Consider the following 21,271-nt stretch of genomic DNA (forward strand, 5'->3'; position numbering starts at 1 on the left):
TGCCAGGTGCTGTATGTATGAGGTTACCCATCATAGCGCTGCTTATAAGCAGAAAAGATGAGGAGAGGAGTTCCCATCGTGGCGCAGTGGTTAACGAATCCGACTAGGAACCATGAGGTTGCGGGTTCGATCCCTGCCCTTGCTCAGTGGGTTGATGATCCGGTGTTGCCGTGAGCTGTGGTGCAGGTTGCAGATGCGGCTCGGATCCTGCATTGCTGTGGCTCTGACGTAGGCTGGTGGCTGCAGCTCCGATTTGACCCCTAGCCTGGGAACCTCCATATGCCATGGGAGTGGCCCAAGAAATAGCAAAAAAAAAAAAAAAAAGACAAAAAGATAAGGAGAAACCTGAATGTTTGTGAGGAGCTGTTTGAACAGCTGTGATACATCCAGCTCTGAGAAAGAATGAGGACGCTCTATGGATTGATATTTAACAGTCTCTTAAGAATCTTACTGCAGAGAAGAATCACGGTCTAGAAAATGTTTATGGAGTCCAGCCATTTGTACAGAAAAAAGAAAATAATCAATGTATTATTTGAGGATAATTAAGAAACACAAGAGTCGTTGCCCATTTATGGGGATGAGAAATAGGGCACAGAGGCAGAAAAGAGGCTTCACACTTTTGATGATTTAAATCATTTCCATGATTTTAAAAGTTAAACAGGGAGTTCTCGTTGTGGCGAAGAGGAAACAAGCCTGACTAGTATCCATGAAGTTTCGGTTCAGTCCCTGGCCTCCCTCAGTGGGTCTGGGATCCGGCATTGCCTTGAGCTGTCGTGTAGGTTGCAGATTCGGCTCGGATCCTGCATTGCTGTGCTGTAGGCCAGCAGCTATAGCTCAACTCCTAGCCTGGGAACCTCCATGTGCCATGCTAAAAAAGACCAAAAAGAAAAAAAAAGGGAAAAAGAATTTACACTGTAAACCAGCTGTAATGGAAAAAGTAAAAATCATTATAAATGATGAAAAAGTAAAAGTTGAACAGCTACTTTCATTATAAATGATGAAAAAGTAAAAGTTAAACAGCTACTTCTATTAAATGGTGAATAGGAAGATCCAATGAGGAACAGTAGGGAAGAGCCATTGAGAGAGCAAAAGCCGTCCCCTTTTCCCCATCTGGTTGCCAAGCAAAACAGGCAGATTAAATGGCCACAGTCCACACCACAGCCCCAGCTCCTGTGTGCAGCCACTGGAGTCCTCAGTGCTTCCTGAGCAGCCTCAGCCTTCTGTCTGTCCAGCTGCCTTCAGTGCCTGGCAGTCCTGGCTGAGGAGGCGGCTGCTGGATGGATCCTGCCCTCTCACCACTCACTGCTCGGCTGGTGCTGGGTGGGCAAGGCTCCTTCCTCTCCCTGAGGCCCTGGGGGCTTTGTAACAACCCCCACACACACACACTTTTTTGTCATTTATTTGGTGTCTTGGGGTGGAGAGGATGGAAGGAGACAGAAGGGGTGGAGGGATCCAGAAAGGGGTACTTGATTCTTCTGCACATGGCAGCCAAGGCCTCCCTTTCTGCAGACTTGATTAAGTAAAAGCCAGGAGGGAAAATGAGACTGCGCAAAACCAAATTCTGATCCTCACTCTACTAGTTACTCACTGGGTGATCACAGATGGTGTCACCACTAGAAAATGGAGAGATTGTGTTCTGTCTTAGGTTTATTAGTTTGTGAAAATAAAGCTGCTATTTAGAGGCAAACATGAACCTCTATTACAAATCACAAAATTTTATAAATTGTTATTACATACAAATAATTACATATTAAGAATACAGTGGCATTCCCTGGTAGCTTAGTGGTTAAGGATGTGGCATCACTGCTGTGGCTCGGGTTCAATCCCTGACCATAGAGCTTTTGCATGCCACAGTTGTGGCCAAAAAATTTTAAACGAAAAGAATACAGAAAGCTGCTACCGTAAACACATTGCTTTTCCTATTTATTGTATTGTTTGAATGTCATTGAGTGAGCTCTCTATCGTACTTGAGAAAAAAATTGAATGCTGTGATTATCAAAGGGAACTTTGGAGTTTGCTGTTTTGTCAAATTCACATGAGAAGATCTTGCCAAGTCTTATTTTTCCCTCCCTTCCATTAATGTTTTAATGTTTTAAAAGTTGAATTTGGACAGTTTGTTTACATTTTGCCTATTATTCAGCTTGGACAAAGACCCTGGATCAGTTTCACTTTTGTTTCTAGCTATGCTGTGGTTGTTAACATTATCTTAAAAGTCTGTTAGATTTGATTATTAACATCCTAAAGAAGTCTGCGAAATTACAAAGATTTGTTTTCATTATTTCTTATGCTTTATCAAAAATCATTGAAGTTTATTTATTACTCTTACAACTAGGTTCACTTCCCTTTCTTCTTTTACTAAAATTGAAATAAATCTTTATAAGCGGGAACTCGCTTATGTTTCTAAGTCTTCTTTATTCACCAGTAAATTTGATGCCTGTTTGTACCATGTGTTGCATGCAGCACAGTGATGAGCAGATCATCCTGATCCTTGTCACTGTGAAGCTTATAGACCGGTGGGAGATGTTTAAACACAGGAGACAAATGATCACACAAGTAACTGTATAATTACGAACTGGGGTAAGTTTGATTTCAAAAAACAGGTAACAGGGAAAATACGGGGTTTTTTTCTCCGTAGGACTTCCTTGTTTCTCTAAGTAACTTTTGCTTGCTATCTTGGTATTAGAACTTGTTTAACATGCTTCTCTTTTTCATAACAGCCCCAAGAGGAGCACTGAGAAACGTAATCGTGAACAGGAAAATAAATACATTGAAGAACTTGCAGAGCTGATTTTTGCGAATTTTAACGATATAGACAACTTTAACTTCAAACCTGACAAATGTGCAATCTTAAAAGAAACTGTGAAGCAAATTCGTCAGATCAAAGAACAAGGTAAGAATTAATATTTTGGAGAGTTTAGTTGGCTTCAGTGTTTGCATGTGTGAGCAATCCCTCCAGAGTGCCTTTAATCCATTTCTTCTGCTTAAATTATTGATGAGAAGATGATGTCACAGTGCAAGATGAATGCAGGTATCGCTTGCAGTGGTTTATAAATAGGCTCTGTATGAAACGCAGCAGCTCCCTAAAGATGGAGGAGGCCAAGTTGAGACAGGGGGGTGGACGTTTTCACCCAGTAGAACTTGGACAAGGTGTCCCCGACTCTTCTCCCTGCCTCGGAATTCTTATACGTTACACAGCAAGTGACTGTCATGATTTGCCATTGAGGAGGCAGCTGAGGATGGAAACCAGAAGTAAGGAAGTAAACCACCTCCCGTTTCAACTCGTCAGCATATTTAAGTCTGAGCCTCAACTGGCCACTAAATTAGAGTTTCATATCCTGAATGACAGGAGATTTGAAAGGCTCAACCTTTAGTCAGAATTCTTTTGTGAAGTTGAAACACCCAACATGACAGCTTTCTTCCTGGAGTTTTCTTTTTTTTTTTCCCCCTAAGATCATTTTCTGCCTCTCTTCTTTGACATTTTTGCCTACAGAAAAAATTTAAGAAAATAATATTTTAAAAAACACAGTGGACGTTATGGTGCCAAAAAAAAATCTGAGTTAGGCAAGTATGAACAGCATCTTGCTGCTCAGGGCCAATATATGCTCCTGAAGTATTCGTACACTGCTCCCCTTCAGGGCTGAGGAGATTATTATCTCCTGTAATCTGTTTTTGAGCGCATCTTCTTAGAGTTCAGATTACTTTTTATCTGCCTTTTATATAACATTTAAAAGAGGCAGGTTTTAGAAAAACATTGTCTTTGTTTATATAGCTATGTGAGCCTGAAACTTTGCCCACCCCTCTGTCGTAAACATCCTAGCTACCTATTTGCATGTTTTCATCATGACGTTTTCCATTTTCAAATAGAAAATATTGAGCTAAGTTTTATATAAAACAGTTCTGTAAGTATAGGTCTGCCTTCTAAGAACTTAAAAATATACATGTAAGCATACCCAATGCAGTTCCTGACACTAGCCTACTCTGAAAAGTAGTATTTCCTGGTTTTGATAGGGAAATACCATAACTTACATCATCGTAACATGCGGCATCCTCGGAGTTTCTCCCCTCAGTGCCTGTCCCAGTCTCCTTCGTCTCCTTCCTCTTCCTTGTGTTCCCTTCGAGATTCACCAGTTATCGATAATTCGGTTTAATCTCAATTTCGTATCTTCTTCGTTTTTGGTATCAGCAAAGGGATAAAACAATATTCCTAAAATTATTAGGAGAAATTATTGGTTCCAGGTTACAGTGCGTTGAATTTGCTACATTTCTAGGCGCCCGTATCATGGCAGTGGAAAAATCATTAAGCTTCTTAGGTTGTGTTTCTAAAGATTTTTGAATGGTTCTGTTTTTTGAACCTTGCCTGTTAGTATTTTCACACTTTGAAACAGTAGTACATGTATGTTTTACTCTCAAGGTCTTGCACAAGGTTTTACGGTTTTGCAAAACTTTGGTTATTCCCCCCTTCAAACCATAAAACACGTTAAGATGTGTCATGCTGGGACTCTGCCATACTTTCGCTGTGAGTTTAATCATAAGGTTGCATGCCACAACCACCCATGAAGCCACAACAGTAAACACCCAATCACGTCTTACTCTTAAAATAATGTCCCTATTAATTGGAAAACTAATGTGTTTTGAAAAGGGAAACAGAAATGAAAATTACAAGTACATACTTTTAACTTCTCCACCAATCTAATATTTTAAGAATATTGCTTATTTAATAAATTGTTTTTAAGAAAGAGCAAGAACCTTACAGTCAATTCAGGCAGAAGCAAGGTCTGAATCTTGGTTCTGTCTCTTACAAACTTTGCAAACCTGGACAAATTATTTTCTCTCTGTGAGACTCGGTTTCCTCATATAGAATTTAGCAGTCACAACATTAGGTTGCATAGTTGTTGAAGAAATCATGAGCTATGTGCACACTCTCGGCAAGTACTTGTCACAGTAAGTGTTTGGTACGAATTCAGTAAATATCTTTCCCACATGCAGAAGAAAGGCACCTTTTTTCCTCACCTTTGCTCAGATCTTCATACAATGAGCTCTTCCTTCAAATGGAAAGCTATGGGGGGAGGTGGGGGATTAGTTATGAATATGCTCCCCTAACAGGGTCATTTAAAGAAAGTAAAATTTTTCTGGGGCCAGAGAACTCTGGCTTCCACTCTGCTGACAGTTCTGTGCAGGCCACCTGGGTTTCACTGACAGTCAGCTAAGGTTCAGGGTCAATGCATAAAGTCAGATCTGAACCCTTCCTTCTCTCTGTGTGTCCCAGCCACCCAACAATCAATCAGAGAAAATACAATCCAGCCATCACCTTTACAGTGTCATCCAAACCTAACTTGTATTTCAGCCTCAGTTACCAGCATGTAAAATCCTGACTGTCCTGGAGGAGTTAAGCTGGATCTCGGGAAGTGAGCCCTAAAGGGTACACAGTGGGGAAAGTGGGCTCATAGTAAAGGAAGCCACCAGGGTCCAAAGCTCAGGTAGGTCAGCTAGGCAAGACGGGCTCTTCCACTCCAGGCTCCTCTGTCATCAGCTGCTACTCACGTCTCCATGCACTTTGTGAATAAAGGCAGAGAATGGAGGATATTTTTTAATAGCCTAAAAGGATGGGGATTTAGAGGGGAAGTTACCAGCTATTGAAATAAAGATGCGATGCTAGCTCCCCAAAAGCACTCATCACACTGCAGTGGACCTTTTAGCAGTGGAGCGAGTGCACAGAGTCTGGACTTCATCATGATACCAGCGTTTTGATGTTGAAGTGGGCTGTTCCTTTCTATTTGATATGATGCCAATAAATGTTTAAAACTTCCGGCATCTATAACTTACAGGGAAGAGTCATAAGTAGTCAGTAATACCCCTTTTTTCGTAATCGGAGAGACTAATATTGCTTCTGTTTCACAAAGAATAATAAGTAATATGAAGAATACAAGGGATTTAATTCTGGATAACTGGGTTCAGTTTCACACTCCTCAGCTGGAAACTTAAATAAAATTTTCTATGGAAAATACATGGTGATTCCTATGCTCTCAAAAAAATAATAAAGTATAAAGCGACCAAAACATCTAGGCAAGTTCTAAAAATTAATAAATTTCTACTGCCCTCTTTAAAGTAGGATCTCCTCTCTTATCCCAACATAGCCACACTTCTCCTTTTTTTTTTTTTTCAAATAATAATCTAAAATGAATTATCATTTGGAATACATCAGTCACTTCATTTAAAGCCACTTTAGTGCAATGCGTGTTAATAAAGAATATGTTTTGTCAGTCAGTGGAGAACTGGTTTCATCCTTTTGTTATTATTTTTTGGAAAGTGAATAGCAATAGAAATGAAAAGGTATATTTCAAAGATTTGCATTGGTACAGGCCAGATTTAGGGGGGAAATTCCTTGCTGAATCAGGCAGCCTAAAAGGTCTTCCTAGTTTCTCGTGGTGATTATTCTAGTGGTTTAATTTGAATGATAGAGCCAATATGAGAATACGGGTTACAGATTACAGAATTCATGCATGTGAATTTCCCCTAAAACCGGGGACAGCAATTTAGATGTAAGAGAGGGTGAGGAGCAGTTGTGTACTCGAGTCAACTGGCATCAACCAAGAAGAGCCAGTTGTTAAATTTCAAGAATTTTAGAGGCCAGTCGATAAATACAGCCACTAAAAATTATTTAGGCTTCCAATTAAATTATGTTTTTATAAAAGGTAAAGAAGACTAAAATCCTTCATCTCCTGATTATTATGCTGCATTTCACTATTTTCTGTAGTATAGAGGCTTTTGTGTCTTGTGTCTACATGCTAGAAATACGAGGTGGCGGTGACTACTGCAAATCTTTGTCCTGAGTTTGCATTCAGTAATGTTACCCTGAAGTCAGCCATGCTGACAGGACTCACACCAAGGAAATATGAAAATCAGCAAACTCTCCTAATCAGAGCTTGATTTCTTTCTTTTCTGTCTTTCTTTTTTTCTTTCTTTCTTTCTTTCTTTTTTTTTTTTTTTTTTTAAGAGCTGCATTTGTGGCACATGCAGGTTCCCAGGCTGGGGGTCAAATCTGAGCTATAGCCTCCGGCCTACAGCAGAGCCACAGCAATGCCAGATCCAAGCTGAGTGCTACCTACACCACAGCTCACGGCAACGCCATATCCTTAACCCACTAAGCAAGGCCAGGGATTGAACTTGCAGCCTCATGGTTCCTAGTCAGATTTCGTTTTCCGCTGTGCATGACAGGAGCTCCGATTTCTTTTTTGTTGGCTTTCACTCTAGACTTAAGAAATTAATGGGGGAAATGTTAATAGTTGAGACCTACTGTTTTAACATTAAATAGCCATTGCTTACACACATGAAAAATATTGTCCAATTCAGCAAAGAAGTCATTCAGAAATTGACAAGCTATTGAATTTCCACATACGATATGCAGTAAGTCCACCATATATATATTTCCCTAATTTCACTTTTGTCTTATTAACTTAAATGAAAATTTCAAGCAACCTTCATGTCAGGACTATATTCTTTAAACAGTTGCAATCATAAGTTCACTACAAGACAAGAAAGAATTTGGTAAAAATCAACAAATATTCTGTTAGAATCAGTTGGCTGTATGGAATTTATAATAAAGGTTGTCATATATTTTATTATTATCTGTCAACTATACAACATATGTTTTATACTAGTACAGTTTGTAAAAACACTGTGGTGCTTTTCTCCCAAAGAGCTGATTTTTAAGCATTTTCCAGTGTAGCACTGGTGGACATAGGGGTGGGCAGGTGCATCATTAATGTAGGTGAGTCAAATTCACAAACTAGTTATTTAAAAAGTTCAAAGAAATAGTAATGGCAGCAACCTAATTCTAGCACATAAAAGTGAAATGTAGAGTCTGTTAAAATTATGTTTTTCCTTCCTGTTTTTTCCCCCCCATATTAAATACATGAAGTTCTTGTGATGGAAATTCAGTTATTCAAAGCTGAAGCCTAAGTGTGAACTAATATCTGTCACCAAGCAAAGTAGGCAGAAGGGCTCTGATATCCGATCCCTTCCAGGGGTCGGATATCTGTAAATCAGGCTTTTGGGGAGGTGCTTCCAGGCACTGCTTATGTTCCATGTCATGAAACCTTAGGGTGACGGTGGAGTCATCCATTGCCCTGGAAAGGGTAGTGAGTGAACTCGACATCTCTTGGGTGTGCCCTTATAGATAATGTCGTCATGAAGTGTCATGGATTGCCAGTCAGGTATTTAGGACAGTACAAACTCTTGATCATTTGGAGAGTGAATGGGAGACTGATGACATGTATATTCTTTTTTTTTTTTAATGGTGGCTCCTTATACACTAAACATAATTTGACTTTCAGCTGTCAACTTTTTTTTTACTTTTTTTTTTAAATTGTTATTTCCCCAATACAATTTTTTTTCTACTGTACAGCATAGTGAGCCAGTTACACACACATGTACACATTCTGTTTTTGAATATCATGCTCCATCATAAGTGACTAGACATATTTCCCAGTGCAGGAATCTCACTGGATCTCATTGCTAATTCCATTCCATTCCAAAGGCAATAGTTTGTATCTGTTAACCCCAAGCTCCCCAATCACTCCACTCCCCCCCCACCCAGGCAACCACAAGTCTATTCTCCAAGTCCATGATTTTCTTTTCTGTGGAAAGGTTCATTTGTGCTGTATATTAGATTCCATATATAAGTGAAATCATATGGTATTTGTCTTTCTCTTTCTGACTGACTTCACACAGTACGAGAGTCTCTAGTTCCATCCATGTTGCTTCAATTTCTTTTTTATCCTGTTTTCTTCTAAAGGTGCTGGTGATAATTAAACGGCCACAGTCAGCCAGCCAGATGTAAAAGTGGGCCAACAGAGCAGACTGTGTGATAGACCAATGCAAGCCTCAAACCCAGTTGGCAGGCTATGTCAGTCAATATAATGAGCTCATTTAGAGCCTGAGGTTTATTGAAAATCAGATGAACCCAGTCTCGCTCTTTCCTGCTGTGTGACGATGTCTAAATTTCCTAACATCTCTGGGCCTTTGCTTCCTAATCTGTAAAAAACAGGGCGATAGTGTCCACTACCTAAAGTTCTTGTGAAGAATATGTTCAGTCTGTTTATAAAGGGTTTGATCTAGTACTTGGCAGATAAAAAGACTATACACAGTACTTATAACTCTTCTTGCCATTGTTTCTAACATTTGGATTTGGAGTCATCATCCTATTGAATCTAGATTTTCTTCCTAAAGACTCAGTATTGATAAGGAAAAACTAGTTTTTGGATGTTTTCTCTGTTATGACTTTAAGCTTTAATATTCTGACAGTGTTGATTCTTCTTAGTTTTTGGGGGGTTTTTTGTTTTTGTTTTTTAATTTTTTTGGCCACAGTTGCAGCATGCACAAGTTTCTGGGCCAGGGATTGAACCCAAGCCACAGCAGTTACAATGCCGAATCCTTGCCTACTAGGCCACCAGGGAACTCCCTGATTGTTTTTTATTTTAATACAAAAATAAGTAAACAGAGCTATCAAAACCATCCACTCAGAGGCAGAAATCAGAAGTGTAGTGCTTGCTGTGACGCCACCCGCACCCTCCTCCCAGCTCTGTAGCCCCTGCCGCACTTTGAAGGCTCCTCCTCATCGCCTTTACACGAGCGACATTTTCAAGAATCTGGCTTTGTGGGGAACGGCAAGAGCCTTGGCAGTTTGCGTTTCATCCTTATTTACTTCAACACTGAGACGAATCTGGCCCTAGCTTTCAAATCTTAAAGATTTGAAACTGCTGCAGTTTTCTATGCATCTAGAAATAAAGCAAATTTTATTTCCTTGTTTGATAATATCACCTACAATTGGCAATATATCCTTTATATTGCAGTTTTAAATGAAGATAAAATACTTTTGCACTGATCTGCATATAAGTCATGTTCATATTTTTATGTGGATTAATGGCTCATAGTATTAATGGAATCCTTAAAAATAGTGAGCAGGGTAGACTTCTTGCTTTCATTCCTACTAGAAGCCCCTTGGGTGTTTTGTTTTGTTTTGTTTTGTTTTCCTGTATGTGGAAGTTTTCTTGTATTTAACAGCTTTCACAAGAAGATGATTTAAATAATTTAATATGGCCTAATGCTTTAGGATTTTAACAATTTATGACATGAGCTCTCATTTCAGGACTTAAACTGGCTTCCACACTCTTAATAGGAAGTAGACATCCCTTGTATTCTTTTTTAATTTTTTAAAAGATTTATTTATTTTTTGCCACACCCATGCCATGTGGAAATTGCCAGGGCAAGGATTAAACCCATACCGCAGCAGTGACAACACTGAGTCCTTCATCGCTTGGCCACCAGGGAACTCCCCCATGTCTTCTTGATCCCCTTGTACTATTAGGAAAAGACCTCTGTCACCTACTGTCTGTATTGACTTTTTTCGGGAGCAAACACTCATTCAATAAAAGTTTTACAGAGCAAATATATATTTAGGACATACTGTCATTCACTAAGTGGGAATCCAACGATCAATAAGTACCTGATCCTTTTCCTTGAAGCTTTGGCTCACGTGGAGGGAAACTGGCTTGTAAACAAGGAGGTGTGGAACACTGAGGGCCGGTGGAAGTGAGTTGCTTACAGACCGAGGTGCAGACTGCAGGGAGAAGGGCAGACCTGGGCCTTGGGTAGGAGTAAGGTTGAATAGATGAGAGAGTCGGGCTGGGGAAGGAGAGAGGCATTCCGTACAGGGAGCAGAGGGAGCTGAGCAGAGGCCCAGGAGCAGCCGGTCAGACCGTTATCTACAGTGAGATGTACTGAGGCATTTGATTGGACCTGAGGATGACAAGGCCAGGTCAAAGCCGGATGTGAGAGCATAGGACCTTAAGCAGTTTTGGAATCTGGAGAATGGTGACATAAAATGAGTGATTCCTGACCCTCTCCAGCCGAGTTGACTTGATGTCATCCACCGTGGTCTCTAGATCTGGAAATCCCCTGTTGTAGGAGTGGAAACTTTTTTTTAAATGCTGCTTATTACAGGGCACATACAGGGGAATGGAGGGCACATAGCTAATGAAGCAACAACAAGAAGGAAAAAACTTAAAACATGCTAGAGAGCTATAAAATGTCTCATTCATCTGTAATAAGAAACAGTTGATATTTTAAAAGTCTTTCATTTATTTTTGTAACTTGTCGAGGGGACTTAGCAGGAACAGGAAGACGGGGGGAAATGACAGAAGACCACAGAGAGCCTGGCAAAGAAGGTTTGTAAACACTCTCAGAAGTACGTGTATGTCCAAGTTCGAACAAGATGGGGCCATTTTTTAATATACAATTTTATTTTGTAGTTTCTTACTGCATTATCACTAATGACTTAAAGCACAGTGTTATTTGGCAACCGTGGGTACTTCCGAGCCCCCTAGATGGCAGCCCCCCTTCCCCCGGCTAAACCTCACCCAAGCTCTAGTCAAGGTGCCCACCTGTGTCCTGGCTGCTCAGCCCACCCTGACTGGTTCACTGGAAGGGCATCCACCACAGGCCCTTGGAAGCAGTCGTATCAGCCACTCTGCCCAAGGCAGCAATACCAGGCTAAACATACCCAAATCTCAGCTAAAGATACACCCCCAAACCCTTCCACCCCCCAAAGGGACTGCCCCAACTTCAGTGACTGCCAGGAGACTATGACCAAGTCCGAAAGAAGCTCACCGTGGCATCCAAGCCCCTCTGTTATCTGTCCCGGCTGTACCATTCTGTCCTCTCTCCAGCCCCCGACGCCCTTGAACTCACATTTCCCCCCCTCCACAGTACACGCTGGCATGCCGTGTCTTCTTCTCAGAATGCCTCTCTCCTCTGGTTGACAGGTGCCCACCTTTGATAGGCCCTTGGATCAGGGCGGGGGGGGCGGGTGGAGGTGGGGGGTGACAGCTGCTTTCAGTTTGTAGAGCACGGGCCCTTCACCGGCACCCCACCTCTGACTGTCGGCCCCAGGCTCTGTTCCTAAATTCCATTTCATCACTCTGTCTACCCTGAGACTGCTGCCCTGGACTGCTTACTGTTGCTACACATACTTGAGTTTTTTGCTTTTGTATCATTATTCGTACTCTTTCCTCCCTCCCTTCCTCTAACGGCTCCCTTTCCCTCTTTCTATCTGTTCCCATTAGAGTCCATTCTTTAAGGCCCATTTCAAATGCTTCTTTTTAACAAAGAATTTCCTAATTCCCAACCAATGTAGACTCATCTCCTTTGGATCTCCTCATTTCTTGTACTATCTAATCTTGCTCTGATGAGGTTTTTTTCCTTGCTGGTTGAATGACAGACTCCTGGTGGCAGAGATCGCATCTAACGCATCACTCACACCTGGGGCCATTCTTCGCACCGCGGTTGTCTTAGTTTGTATAAAATAAATATCGCATTTTCCTGATGCCTATCCTTTATCTAGTCTTGTATATGGCTTTATACTGGGGGGGAGGAGCACCCTAAATTTAAGAACTTGAAAATTTTATTCTGACAATTGAGTACATTCTCCTTATTGTACAAGGATGATAAATTACCACCTCACTCGTAACAAATAGTAATTTTTTTTGTTTTTGTCCTTTTAGGGCCTCACCTGCCGCATATGGAAGTTCCCAATCAGAGCCGCAGCTGCCAGGCTACACACAGCCACAGCAACATCAGATCCAAGCCATGTCTATGACCTACGCCACAGCTCACAGCAACACTGGATCCTTAACCCACTGAGCGAGGCCAAAGATTGAACCCAGAGTCCTGATTGGTGCTAGTCAGGTTCGTTAACCACTGAGACACGATGGGAACGCCACTGTTTGTTCTTTTGATGGTTGTCATTTTTTGGTTGGTTTAGACTTTAAAGTAGATTTCTCTTAGTTTTTTTAGTTTCTGTTTGTTGGTTTAAACGTATGAGTAAGAACAATCCTATTTTCCCAACCTGTCATACAGGTAGAATGAGGAAGAGGGAAACGTGACTATTTTTGTGTACTTCACGTTCACTTCATTTTCAGACTGAGATTACACAGTAATAAATTATGGAAGGCGACGACTTTAATTAGTCTTTACAAGGAGATGTTTTTTTCTGGGTTTTTAATTGTGGTCAAAAACATATAACATAGTTTTACCCTCCTAACAGTTTTTCAGCATTCATTATTGTATTGTTAGGTGTGTGCACACTGCTGTATAAGAGAGCTCTAGAAATTTTCTATCTTGCATGATGGAAACACTCTTTCCATCAACCTTCCCATCCCCCCCCGCCCCGCCCCCTGGCAGCCACCTTCTACTTTCTGTTTTCTGTTGTTCACACTGAAATATCTTAGTTCATTCTACTTAGAAAATGTTCTCCTTTTGCTAATTACTGAGTCTTTTTTTCTCTCGTTAATAAGTAGGGAGTCCATTTTTAATCCTCTCATCTTTTCTGTCACCCCACCCAATGTTATTAAAATAATAATTCCAGGAAAAGAATGATCCTCTTCTTCTTCTCAGGTTTTTTGGTAAGAAACAAAGCCCTTTACAGCTTATCCTTTCCCACAAGTGTGGAGTCTAGTGAGAACCGGCCTTCTGCAGTTTTGGAGCTGATTACAACTGGTTTGTTAGCTTTTATTGTGGAGTTAGACTTATCAGCCTGTCAGATCTTGAATCCTGTTTTATTTTCTAAGAATGTGACAGTGAAGGATCATTTGCAGAATATAAGAATTGCAATTATGCTTATGGTATTTACTGATTAAAGACTCTGGATCCCAATTAACTTTAACCTGAGAACTGGTTTTAATTTGACTATTTTTTTATTGTGGTAAAATAAACATACCATAAAATTTTTACCACTTTTTTTTTTTTTTTTTTTTTTTTTTGGTCTTTTTGCCATTTCTAGGGCCTCTCCCACGGCATATGGAGGTTCCCAGGCTAGGGGTCTAATCGGAGCTGTAGTCACCAGCCTACGCCAGAGCCACAGCAATGCGGGATCTGAGCCGCGTCTGTGACCCACAGCACAGCTCACAGCAACGCTGGATCCTTAACCCACTGAGCAAGGCTGGGGATCAAACCTGCAACCTCATGGTTCCTAGTGGGATTCGTTAACCACTGAGCCACGACCGGAACTCCAAATTTTTACCACTTTTATGTACACCTTTCAGTGATGTTAAGGACCTTCACGTGGTGATGCAGTTTTCACAGCTGTCGTTCTCCAGAACTTTTTCATCATCCCGGACAGGAACCCTCTGCTATTAGCAGAAAGTGCTTAGCCCTCCTCCCACAGCCCCTGGTAGCCAGGATTCCACTTTCCGTCTCTGAATTTGATGGTTCTAGGGACCTCATATAAGAGGAAGCATACAGTATTCACTTCTTGTGTCTGGCTTATTTCCCTTAGCATCATGTCCTCAAGGTTCATCCATGTTGTAGCATTTCAACACACTTTCTCCCTTTTAAAGGCTGAATAATGTTTTATTGCGTGTGTATGTACCGTTTTTTGTTTATCCATTCTTCCACTGATGAACACTTGGGTTGTTTTCACCTTTGGGGTGTTATGAATAATGCCGTTATGAACGTTGTTGTACAAATATCTTTTAAAGTCCCAGCTTTCATGGTTTTTTGGATATATACCCTGAAATGGAAGTGCTAGATCATATGGTAATTCTGTGTTTAATTTTTTGAGGGACCATTATGACTGTTTTACACAGTGGCTATAATTTTAGTTTTCAAAATCATTTAGAAATATTTTGATGAACGGGTTGAAAATTTACTAAGACTTAAAATAGTCCTTTCTCTTATTTAGAAATCTTAAAGTACTAGTTTGTCTCCCACGTGATCTTCACTTCCTACTTTTATTTACAAAAAGAGAGTTGAGTAGAGAAAGGCCAAAGTACTAATTTCACAAGGTGAAAATTACCCTCCCTGATCCCAGTTTTGGGGAGGGTAGTGGTGAGTCAAACTAATACACCATTTGTGAGTCAGAAAATACTTAGCAAGTGTCTCCTTTTTACTGGGTCCTGGAACACAGCTGCTCACAGGTGACATGGCTGATGCCATCGTGGAACCTGGCGTCTAGTCGTAGGCAATACAGGCTGTGAATAAGTAACAGCAGGGCCAGATGTATCTGGAGTCCAGCAAGTGTATTTTCTCACCTCTTGCTCATGGAAGGTGCTCGCTGGCATTTCATCTGGAAATGAGAAGACAGGCCAGGCAGGGCCCATAACCTTGAGCCCTAATCATGTTTAGTGCACATAGGACAGTGATCCATAAATAAACGTATTTGAATACGTTATACAGTCAGCCCTCCTTGTCCGCAGGTGGTTGACGCCACCATGTGGACCCGCAGATACACAGGGCCGACTGCACCAGCCCATTGTATCATACGGGCAGAGGACTTGAGCTTCCCCGGATTGGGGTGTCAGCCAGGGTCCTGGAACCCAAACCTGCCGAGACTGAGAGTCCACTGTACACGTCAAAAATACTACCAGAATGAGTTATCAGTGAAGTTTCTTCTGGAGAAACCTTGCTGTTTGGCTTTCAGTGGATGTGAGTAGCCTTACAGTGCACAGACAAGGAAGCAGGGAGACCTCCTGGTGTGACCTGCGACCAAGAACGAGCAGGGGTTCTCGTTCCTTCTCACCACACCATTCCATCTTAAAGTGAAGCACCCCTCAGTCGCCTAAGTCTGGTACCTCCAGAGCCTCCTGTTCACATGCCTGCAGGCCTCTCCCGGCTCAGCCTGCTGCTCCGGGCCCAGTCACTGTGGACCAGCTGCCCTCAGAGCACTTCAGCTTTTGATCTGTGCTCTCTTCATTCTCATTCACGGTTTCTCTTTCTCATTTAACCCTTGGCCTTCTTTCTGTCCCCAACTAAAAAATTCCTTCATCACTTTTACCTGCTTCCAACCTTCATCTGTCATATCTGTGTTGTGTCCCTCCAGCCGGAAGTCTTTCATTGCCCAGACGCTCCGTGAGGGCCTCCACCAGCCCAGGTTCTGCCAGTGAGCTTCCCAGACACCTGGTAGGCAGAACCTCTGGGCACCCATATCTCAGGCAGCTCCATTCCTCTCTGCCCTCTTAAAAGAATGGCATGGCCGGTTTCCCAAGTGCCATATCAGGGCCTGTTACCATCACCTGTTTGCTGCTCACCTAGGCTAGAGACCTGATGCCTGGTCATGTGACCTTCCCCCACCCCCTCTTGGCCACATGCAGCCAGCCAGTTAGCTCTGTCAGATCCTCAGCACATCCTGTGAGAGCCCCCACTCCTTACTTTTTATTCTTAGTCTCCTAATTTATGTTATCTTTTCTCACCTCATCTCTGCTTCTCTTCCTTCCATAATTCATCCCCATTAATGCCAAGATTGGTTGCCTAAAAACGTATTAGATCTGCAACTCCCACTCCGAAAACTTTGAGTGCGTCTCTCCTGCCTAGAGAATAAAAAGTTGAATGTCCTCACGCGGTGTTCAAGGCCCTCCACCATCTGGTCCCAGCACACTTTGCTGGGTTGTCTGCTGCTCTTAGGTGTCTACTCATTCTCCCAGGCAGACCTGAAGCCTTAATTACTCTTTAACCTAGAACTGCACAGCTGGTGTTTTCATTATTAGATAAAATATGTACTTCATTTTGGCATGTAATACAATAATTTAACTTAAAAATAACTCCCTACTACCATGTAAACTCTTTGATGGGAGAGCTATAGCTTATTTATTTTTATATCCTCCCCCTAAACCTTGCACTTAGGAGATACCTATTAATAGTTTATATAAATAATTGACAAAAACTAGGGTTTAGAGAAAATGTGAAAGCAATAAGAAATTCAAATTGGACTTCCCATCATGGTGCAGCGGAAGCGAATCCGACTAGGAACCATGAGGTTGCGGATTCAATCCCTGGCCTCACTCATTGGGTTAAGGATCTGGTGTTGCCATGAGTTGTGGTGTGGGTCGCAGACGCAGCTCGGATCTGGCGTTGCTGTGGCTCTGGTATAGGCCGGCGGCTGAAGCTCCGATTAGACCCCTAGCCTGGAAACCTCCATATGTCGCAGGTGTGGCCCTAAAAAAAAAAAAGACAAAAAAAAATTCAAATTTTCTTCAAATGCTTAAAGTAGGTATGAATAGAATAGTGAGAGGGAAAGGAAGCAGGTGGGGACCATCACAACTACTGTGTCTGTTTGAAATAGCACCACGTCAAGTAAGTTCTAGTGGTGTACTCTGGAAATGACCAGGGAGCATACCATGATGATATTTCAACATGATGATTTCTTATTAATTCATGATTATATCTGGATGCCCTCTAAGTGCCAGATGCTATGTGAGTCATCAGAGAGAGAAAGGGAAGCAAAACACTGCCCCTCCTATCTAGGTATTTGTTAAAGAAATCTTTAGAGTAGGTCGTCCTCAGCGAACAGATACCCTTCTCCCTGATTTGAAAGGGAGGCCCGTGGTTGGTTGTCCAGGCTGTCCGGCCTGGCCTTTGCTGACATTTAATAAGGGATAAAACTGAATTTTGAATCTAAGAAAAAGAAGAAATAATTCTAGCACATCAGTAAGTACTATGGTACATAGATCGATGTGGATGTATTCATAGAGATAAATAAAAGGGAAACCAGGATAACAGGAGGTAGAAAATAAAACTTTTTTTGCTCCCTAAGAACATACTGTGTGTGTGTGTGTGTGTGTGTGTGTGTAAAAAGCAGAAAAAAGAATCAGGATTCTTTGGAGTTCCCTTGGTGGTACAGTGGGTTAAGGATCCAGCATTGTCTCAGCTGTGGCATAGGTTTGATCCACGGCCCCAGAACTTCCGCATGCCACGGGCATGGCCAAATGAAAAAAAAAGCATTGAGATTCCTTGTACTGAAGGCTACTATACTTTTTTCTTTAGCAGTATTTAAAAAATGTTATATAAATATATCCATATAGTAGTCTTTTCAGCTACTTTCTCATCCCTTCTGGAAACCTGCTTCGTGTTCTCTGTCCCTATATTACCTGACTGCCAGGCTGCTTCAGGGTTGATCTCATTGTCTACTTTTTACAGATGAGGAAACTGATATGCAGAAGCAACAGTAAGGTCGAGGCCTTAAAACTAGTATATGACAAGCCAGGGTTCAAACCCCAGTCTGTGGGTGATTCTAAAGCCTGTGATCTTTCTTCTATGTTTCTACTGTGTTTCTATGATGTTCTGAGAATGGTGATCAGGTCTTCAACTTCGCCAGTGTATATTATGAAAGAAAATGTTGACCTACAGAGAAATTCCAAAAGCAACACACTCAAAACCAGAATAAAGATTTATAATGGTTACTGCTGGATCATTAGTGATAGTTTTAACACGTATTATTCACAGAAGAGATTTGGATGACTTGGGGTTCGATGTGATTTCATTCGATATCTTTTCTGTTGTTGTTGCTTTTTAGGGCCGCACCTGAGACATATGGAGGTTCCCAGGCTAGGAGGTGAGTCAGAGCTGTAGCCACTGGCCTACATCACAGCCACAGCAACACAGGATCTGAGCTGCATCTGCGACCTACACCACAGCTCATGACAACATCGGATCCTTAACCCCTGATCGAAGCCAGGGATCGAACCTACAACCTCATTATTTGTAGTTGGATTCATTTCTGATGTGCCACATGCGCCACAACAGGAACTCCTCATTCGTTATCTTAAATCTTACGGCAGTGCAGGCAGAGGCTATGAAGCACTGTAGGTTGAGGAACTGTAACAACCAACAGCCCTTTCAGGTTGTCAGTGCCTCTAGTCCCGTCTCCTTTGTGTTCATTTCTGACCAGGCTTCTTTGATTACTGGTGAATAGCTTCAGTATTGTCTTTTTTTATTGTGCCTTTGTAGTTTTCTCAGTATCAAAGGATGAAAAGAAAAAGATGCTGAAGTGTTGATCAGTGAAAAGAATTTTTCAGACATGAAGACCTTCTGAATACTATTGCTCTGTATTCAGAGCATTCACATTTTTCCAAGAGGCAGATGAGCGACATAAAATATACAGGAAATATATCATGAGTTCACACTGTATACTTTCAGAGGCAGAGTTTCCACTAAGCCAGTGAAGATTAAGATTCAGGGGACTTGGAGTTCCCTGGTGGCTCAGAGGGTTAAGGAGCTACTGTTGTCACGGCAGCAGCTTGGCATGAGTTTAGGTCCTGGCCTGGAAACTTCCACATGATGCGAGTATCCCCCCCCCCCCGAAAAAAGATTCGGGGCCTCTTCCTACACTGGCCCTTATGAGGTCATGTTCTAGATGGGGAAACTGCATTTGGGTCAGGAAGCACCGCTTCATAAGCATTTCAGATAATTGTCTAAAGACATAGAAAAAGAAATGTGAATAATCTTCTTCAAAGCTCTATCATCTACTGTCTTTTTTCTTATTCTCTGTAAAGAAGAATATGCATTATACCTAATTTTGTATTCTTAAAGAAATCCCTTCCCTCTAAATGTATAAGCTTCAGGCCCTACAAAACAGATCCATCCCTGTGTATCAGCAGTTGTCGTATACGTTAGGTCTACAGCGGAGGAGTCATCTGCTACCATGATAATGAGAGCTTGTGCATGCGCAATGCTGACTTTGCCAGGCACTACCATTCCCACCACCCATCATCGTCCCAGCTCATCCCTGCAGCCCTCTGCAGGCTAGGGCTCGTTATTAACTCCTTTTTACAGAAAAGGAGCCTAGGGCTTAAGTGAAATTGGTGAGACTGGCATGCCAATCCAGGTCTCTCCTAAACTCCAAAGCCAGTGTCTCCCAGGGGAGGAAAGGGATAAAATGAACGTGTCACCCCGCTGTTTACTCTTGTTTTTATCTGCCAGTGGGAAGATGTCGTTATGAGTGAATTGGATACGCTGTTATCAATTGAATTTAAGATCTGCTGAGACATCGTGGCTTACTTATTGGGAAGAATAGTTTTTGCAGCTTCTATTTCAAAAGATGCTGTATACTTACATGGTAGCTCTACTCTTTCTGTCAGGGGGAAAAAAAATGATAAAAGATCCCAAGCAAATGGAAAGTTGCTGTCTAGGCCAAAAAAGACTTCTTGGTATTTAGCCAGAAAATTGGATACCAAGCTTGTTTTAGAACATTCACTTTGTTGCCCCGGTGTGAGCAGATGAAGAATTGTTCTGTCAGAGCGAATGTTCATCATTTTCTCTGCCCACCTTATTTGTGCAGTGTAACCTCGAGATAAACAACACTTCTGCTGTTAAGGTGTACATTTCAGGGAGAGGATTGGGAGCGAAACAGACTTTATTGACAGTCTCTGTGACCAGCCGTACTCATCAAGTTACTGACCAGAAGCAAAGCAAAAGGCTTTCATACAGGGAACCGAACCTGGCTGTATTCAAGACTACCTAAAGTGTGTTTTTTAACTTGTGTGTTCTGCAATAGAAGAGTGTGCGATGCAGACATCCCCCTGGAAACTTGATTTTATTAGATGTCAGGTATTTAATATTTTGGAAATCTGTAGCTGTTTGAAAGGGTTCTTTTGCCTTGTGTTTCTCATTTCTGTCATTTTGAACAAAAGAAAGCCTCAATTCAGCATGGTCATGTAAGAAAAATAATATTGATCGTATTTCTCAGGAAAATACAATCCTGAAAAGAGAGAAAAATTGTTCATTAAAATGGACTTGGGGAGTTCTTGTTGTGGTTCAGTGGTAATGAACCCGACTAGTATCCTTGAGGACATGGGTTTGATCCCTGGCCTTGCTCAGTGGGTTAAGGATCCAGCCTTGCTGTGAGCTGTGGTATAGGTCGCAGGTCGCATCCTATGTTGCTGTGGCTGCAATGTAGGCCAGCAGCTGCAGCTCTAATTTAACGTCTATCCTGGAAACTTCCATGTGTTGTGGATGCGGCCCTAAAAAGCCAAAAAAAGAAAAGAAAAAAAGGGACTTAGATTCTGTTCCTACAGTATTAGAACCTTAATCGCCTACAATAGATTTAGACTCCTTTGGGGCTTATCGGTTTTGGAAATAAGACATTCTGTCTTATGGAAGAAAAGTGAAGTAAATAATGTCAGTACTTGCATGGCATTGCTTCCCATATTCATGACTGATTCACCCCCTCGGGGCTGGATGCTGGGCATTCCGGAATCCCCAAGCCACTTGGCGGAGTCTGTGTCTTCTCAGTAGAGTGGTGATTCCTTATTTAAGCCTGCCTCCCTTAGCAGGGTAGACACATACCACCGTTCTCTAAGGGTCGAAGTTTCATAGGTACCTTACCATAGTGGTAAAGGGAAAAAAGGAAAGGAAAACAAGAAAGCAAGCCCTCTTGGAATTACTATGAATATTCTTTATCACCCCACAATTAAGTTCACCTTCTTAAGAGCTTTTCTTCTTT

The 21,271-nt window shown here is 41.7% G+C and overlaps 1 protein-coding gene across 11 annotated transcripts in view; it reads left to right on the forward strand.

Annotated features, from left to right (window-relative positions):
• The window catches only part of NCOA2 (nuclear receptor coactivator 2), a 357,729-nt gene that overhangs the window by 252,261 nt on the left and 84,197 nt on the right, over positions 1 to 21,271 (forward strand). For all 11 annotated transcript variants that reach the window (XM_021088456.1, XM_021088457.1, XM_021088455.1 and 8 more), the window contains 1 exon segment: positions 2,718 to 2,890. In XM_021088456.1, coding sequence (XP_020944115.1) covers positions 2,718 to 2,890 — 173 coding nt within the window.

Source organism: Sus scrofa, chromosome 4, assembly GCF_000003025.6.
Source record: "Sus scrofa isolate TJ Tabasco breed Duroc chromosome 4, Sscrofa11.1, whole genome shotgun sequence".
Lineage (NCBI taxonomy): Eukaryota > Metazoa > Chordata > Mammalia > Artiodactyla > Suidae > Sus > Sus scrofa.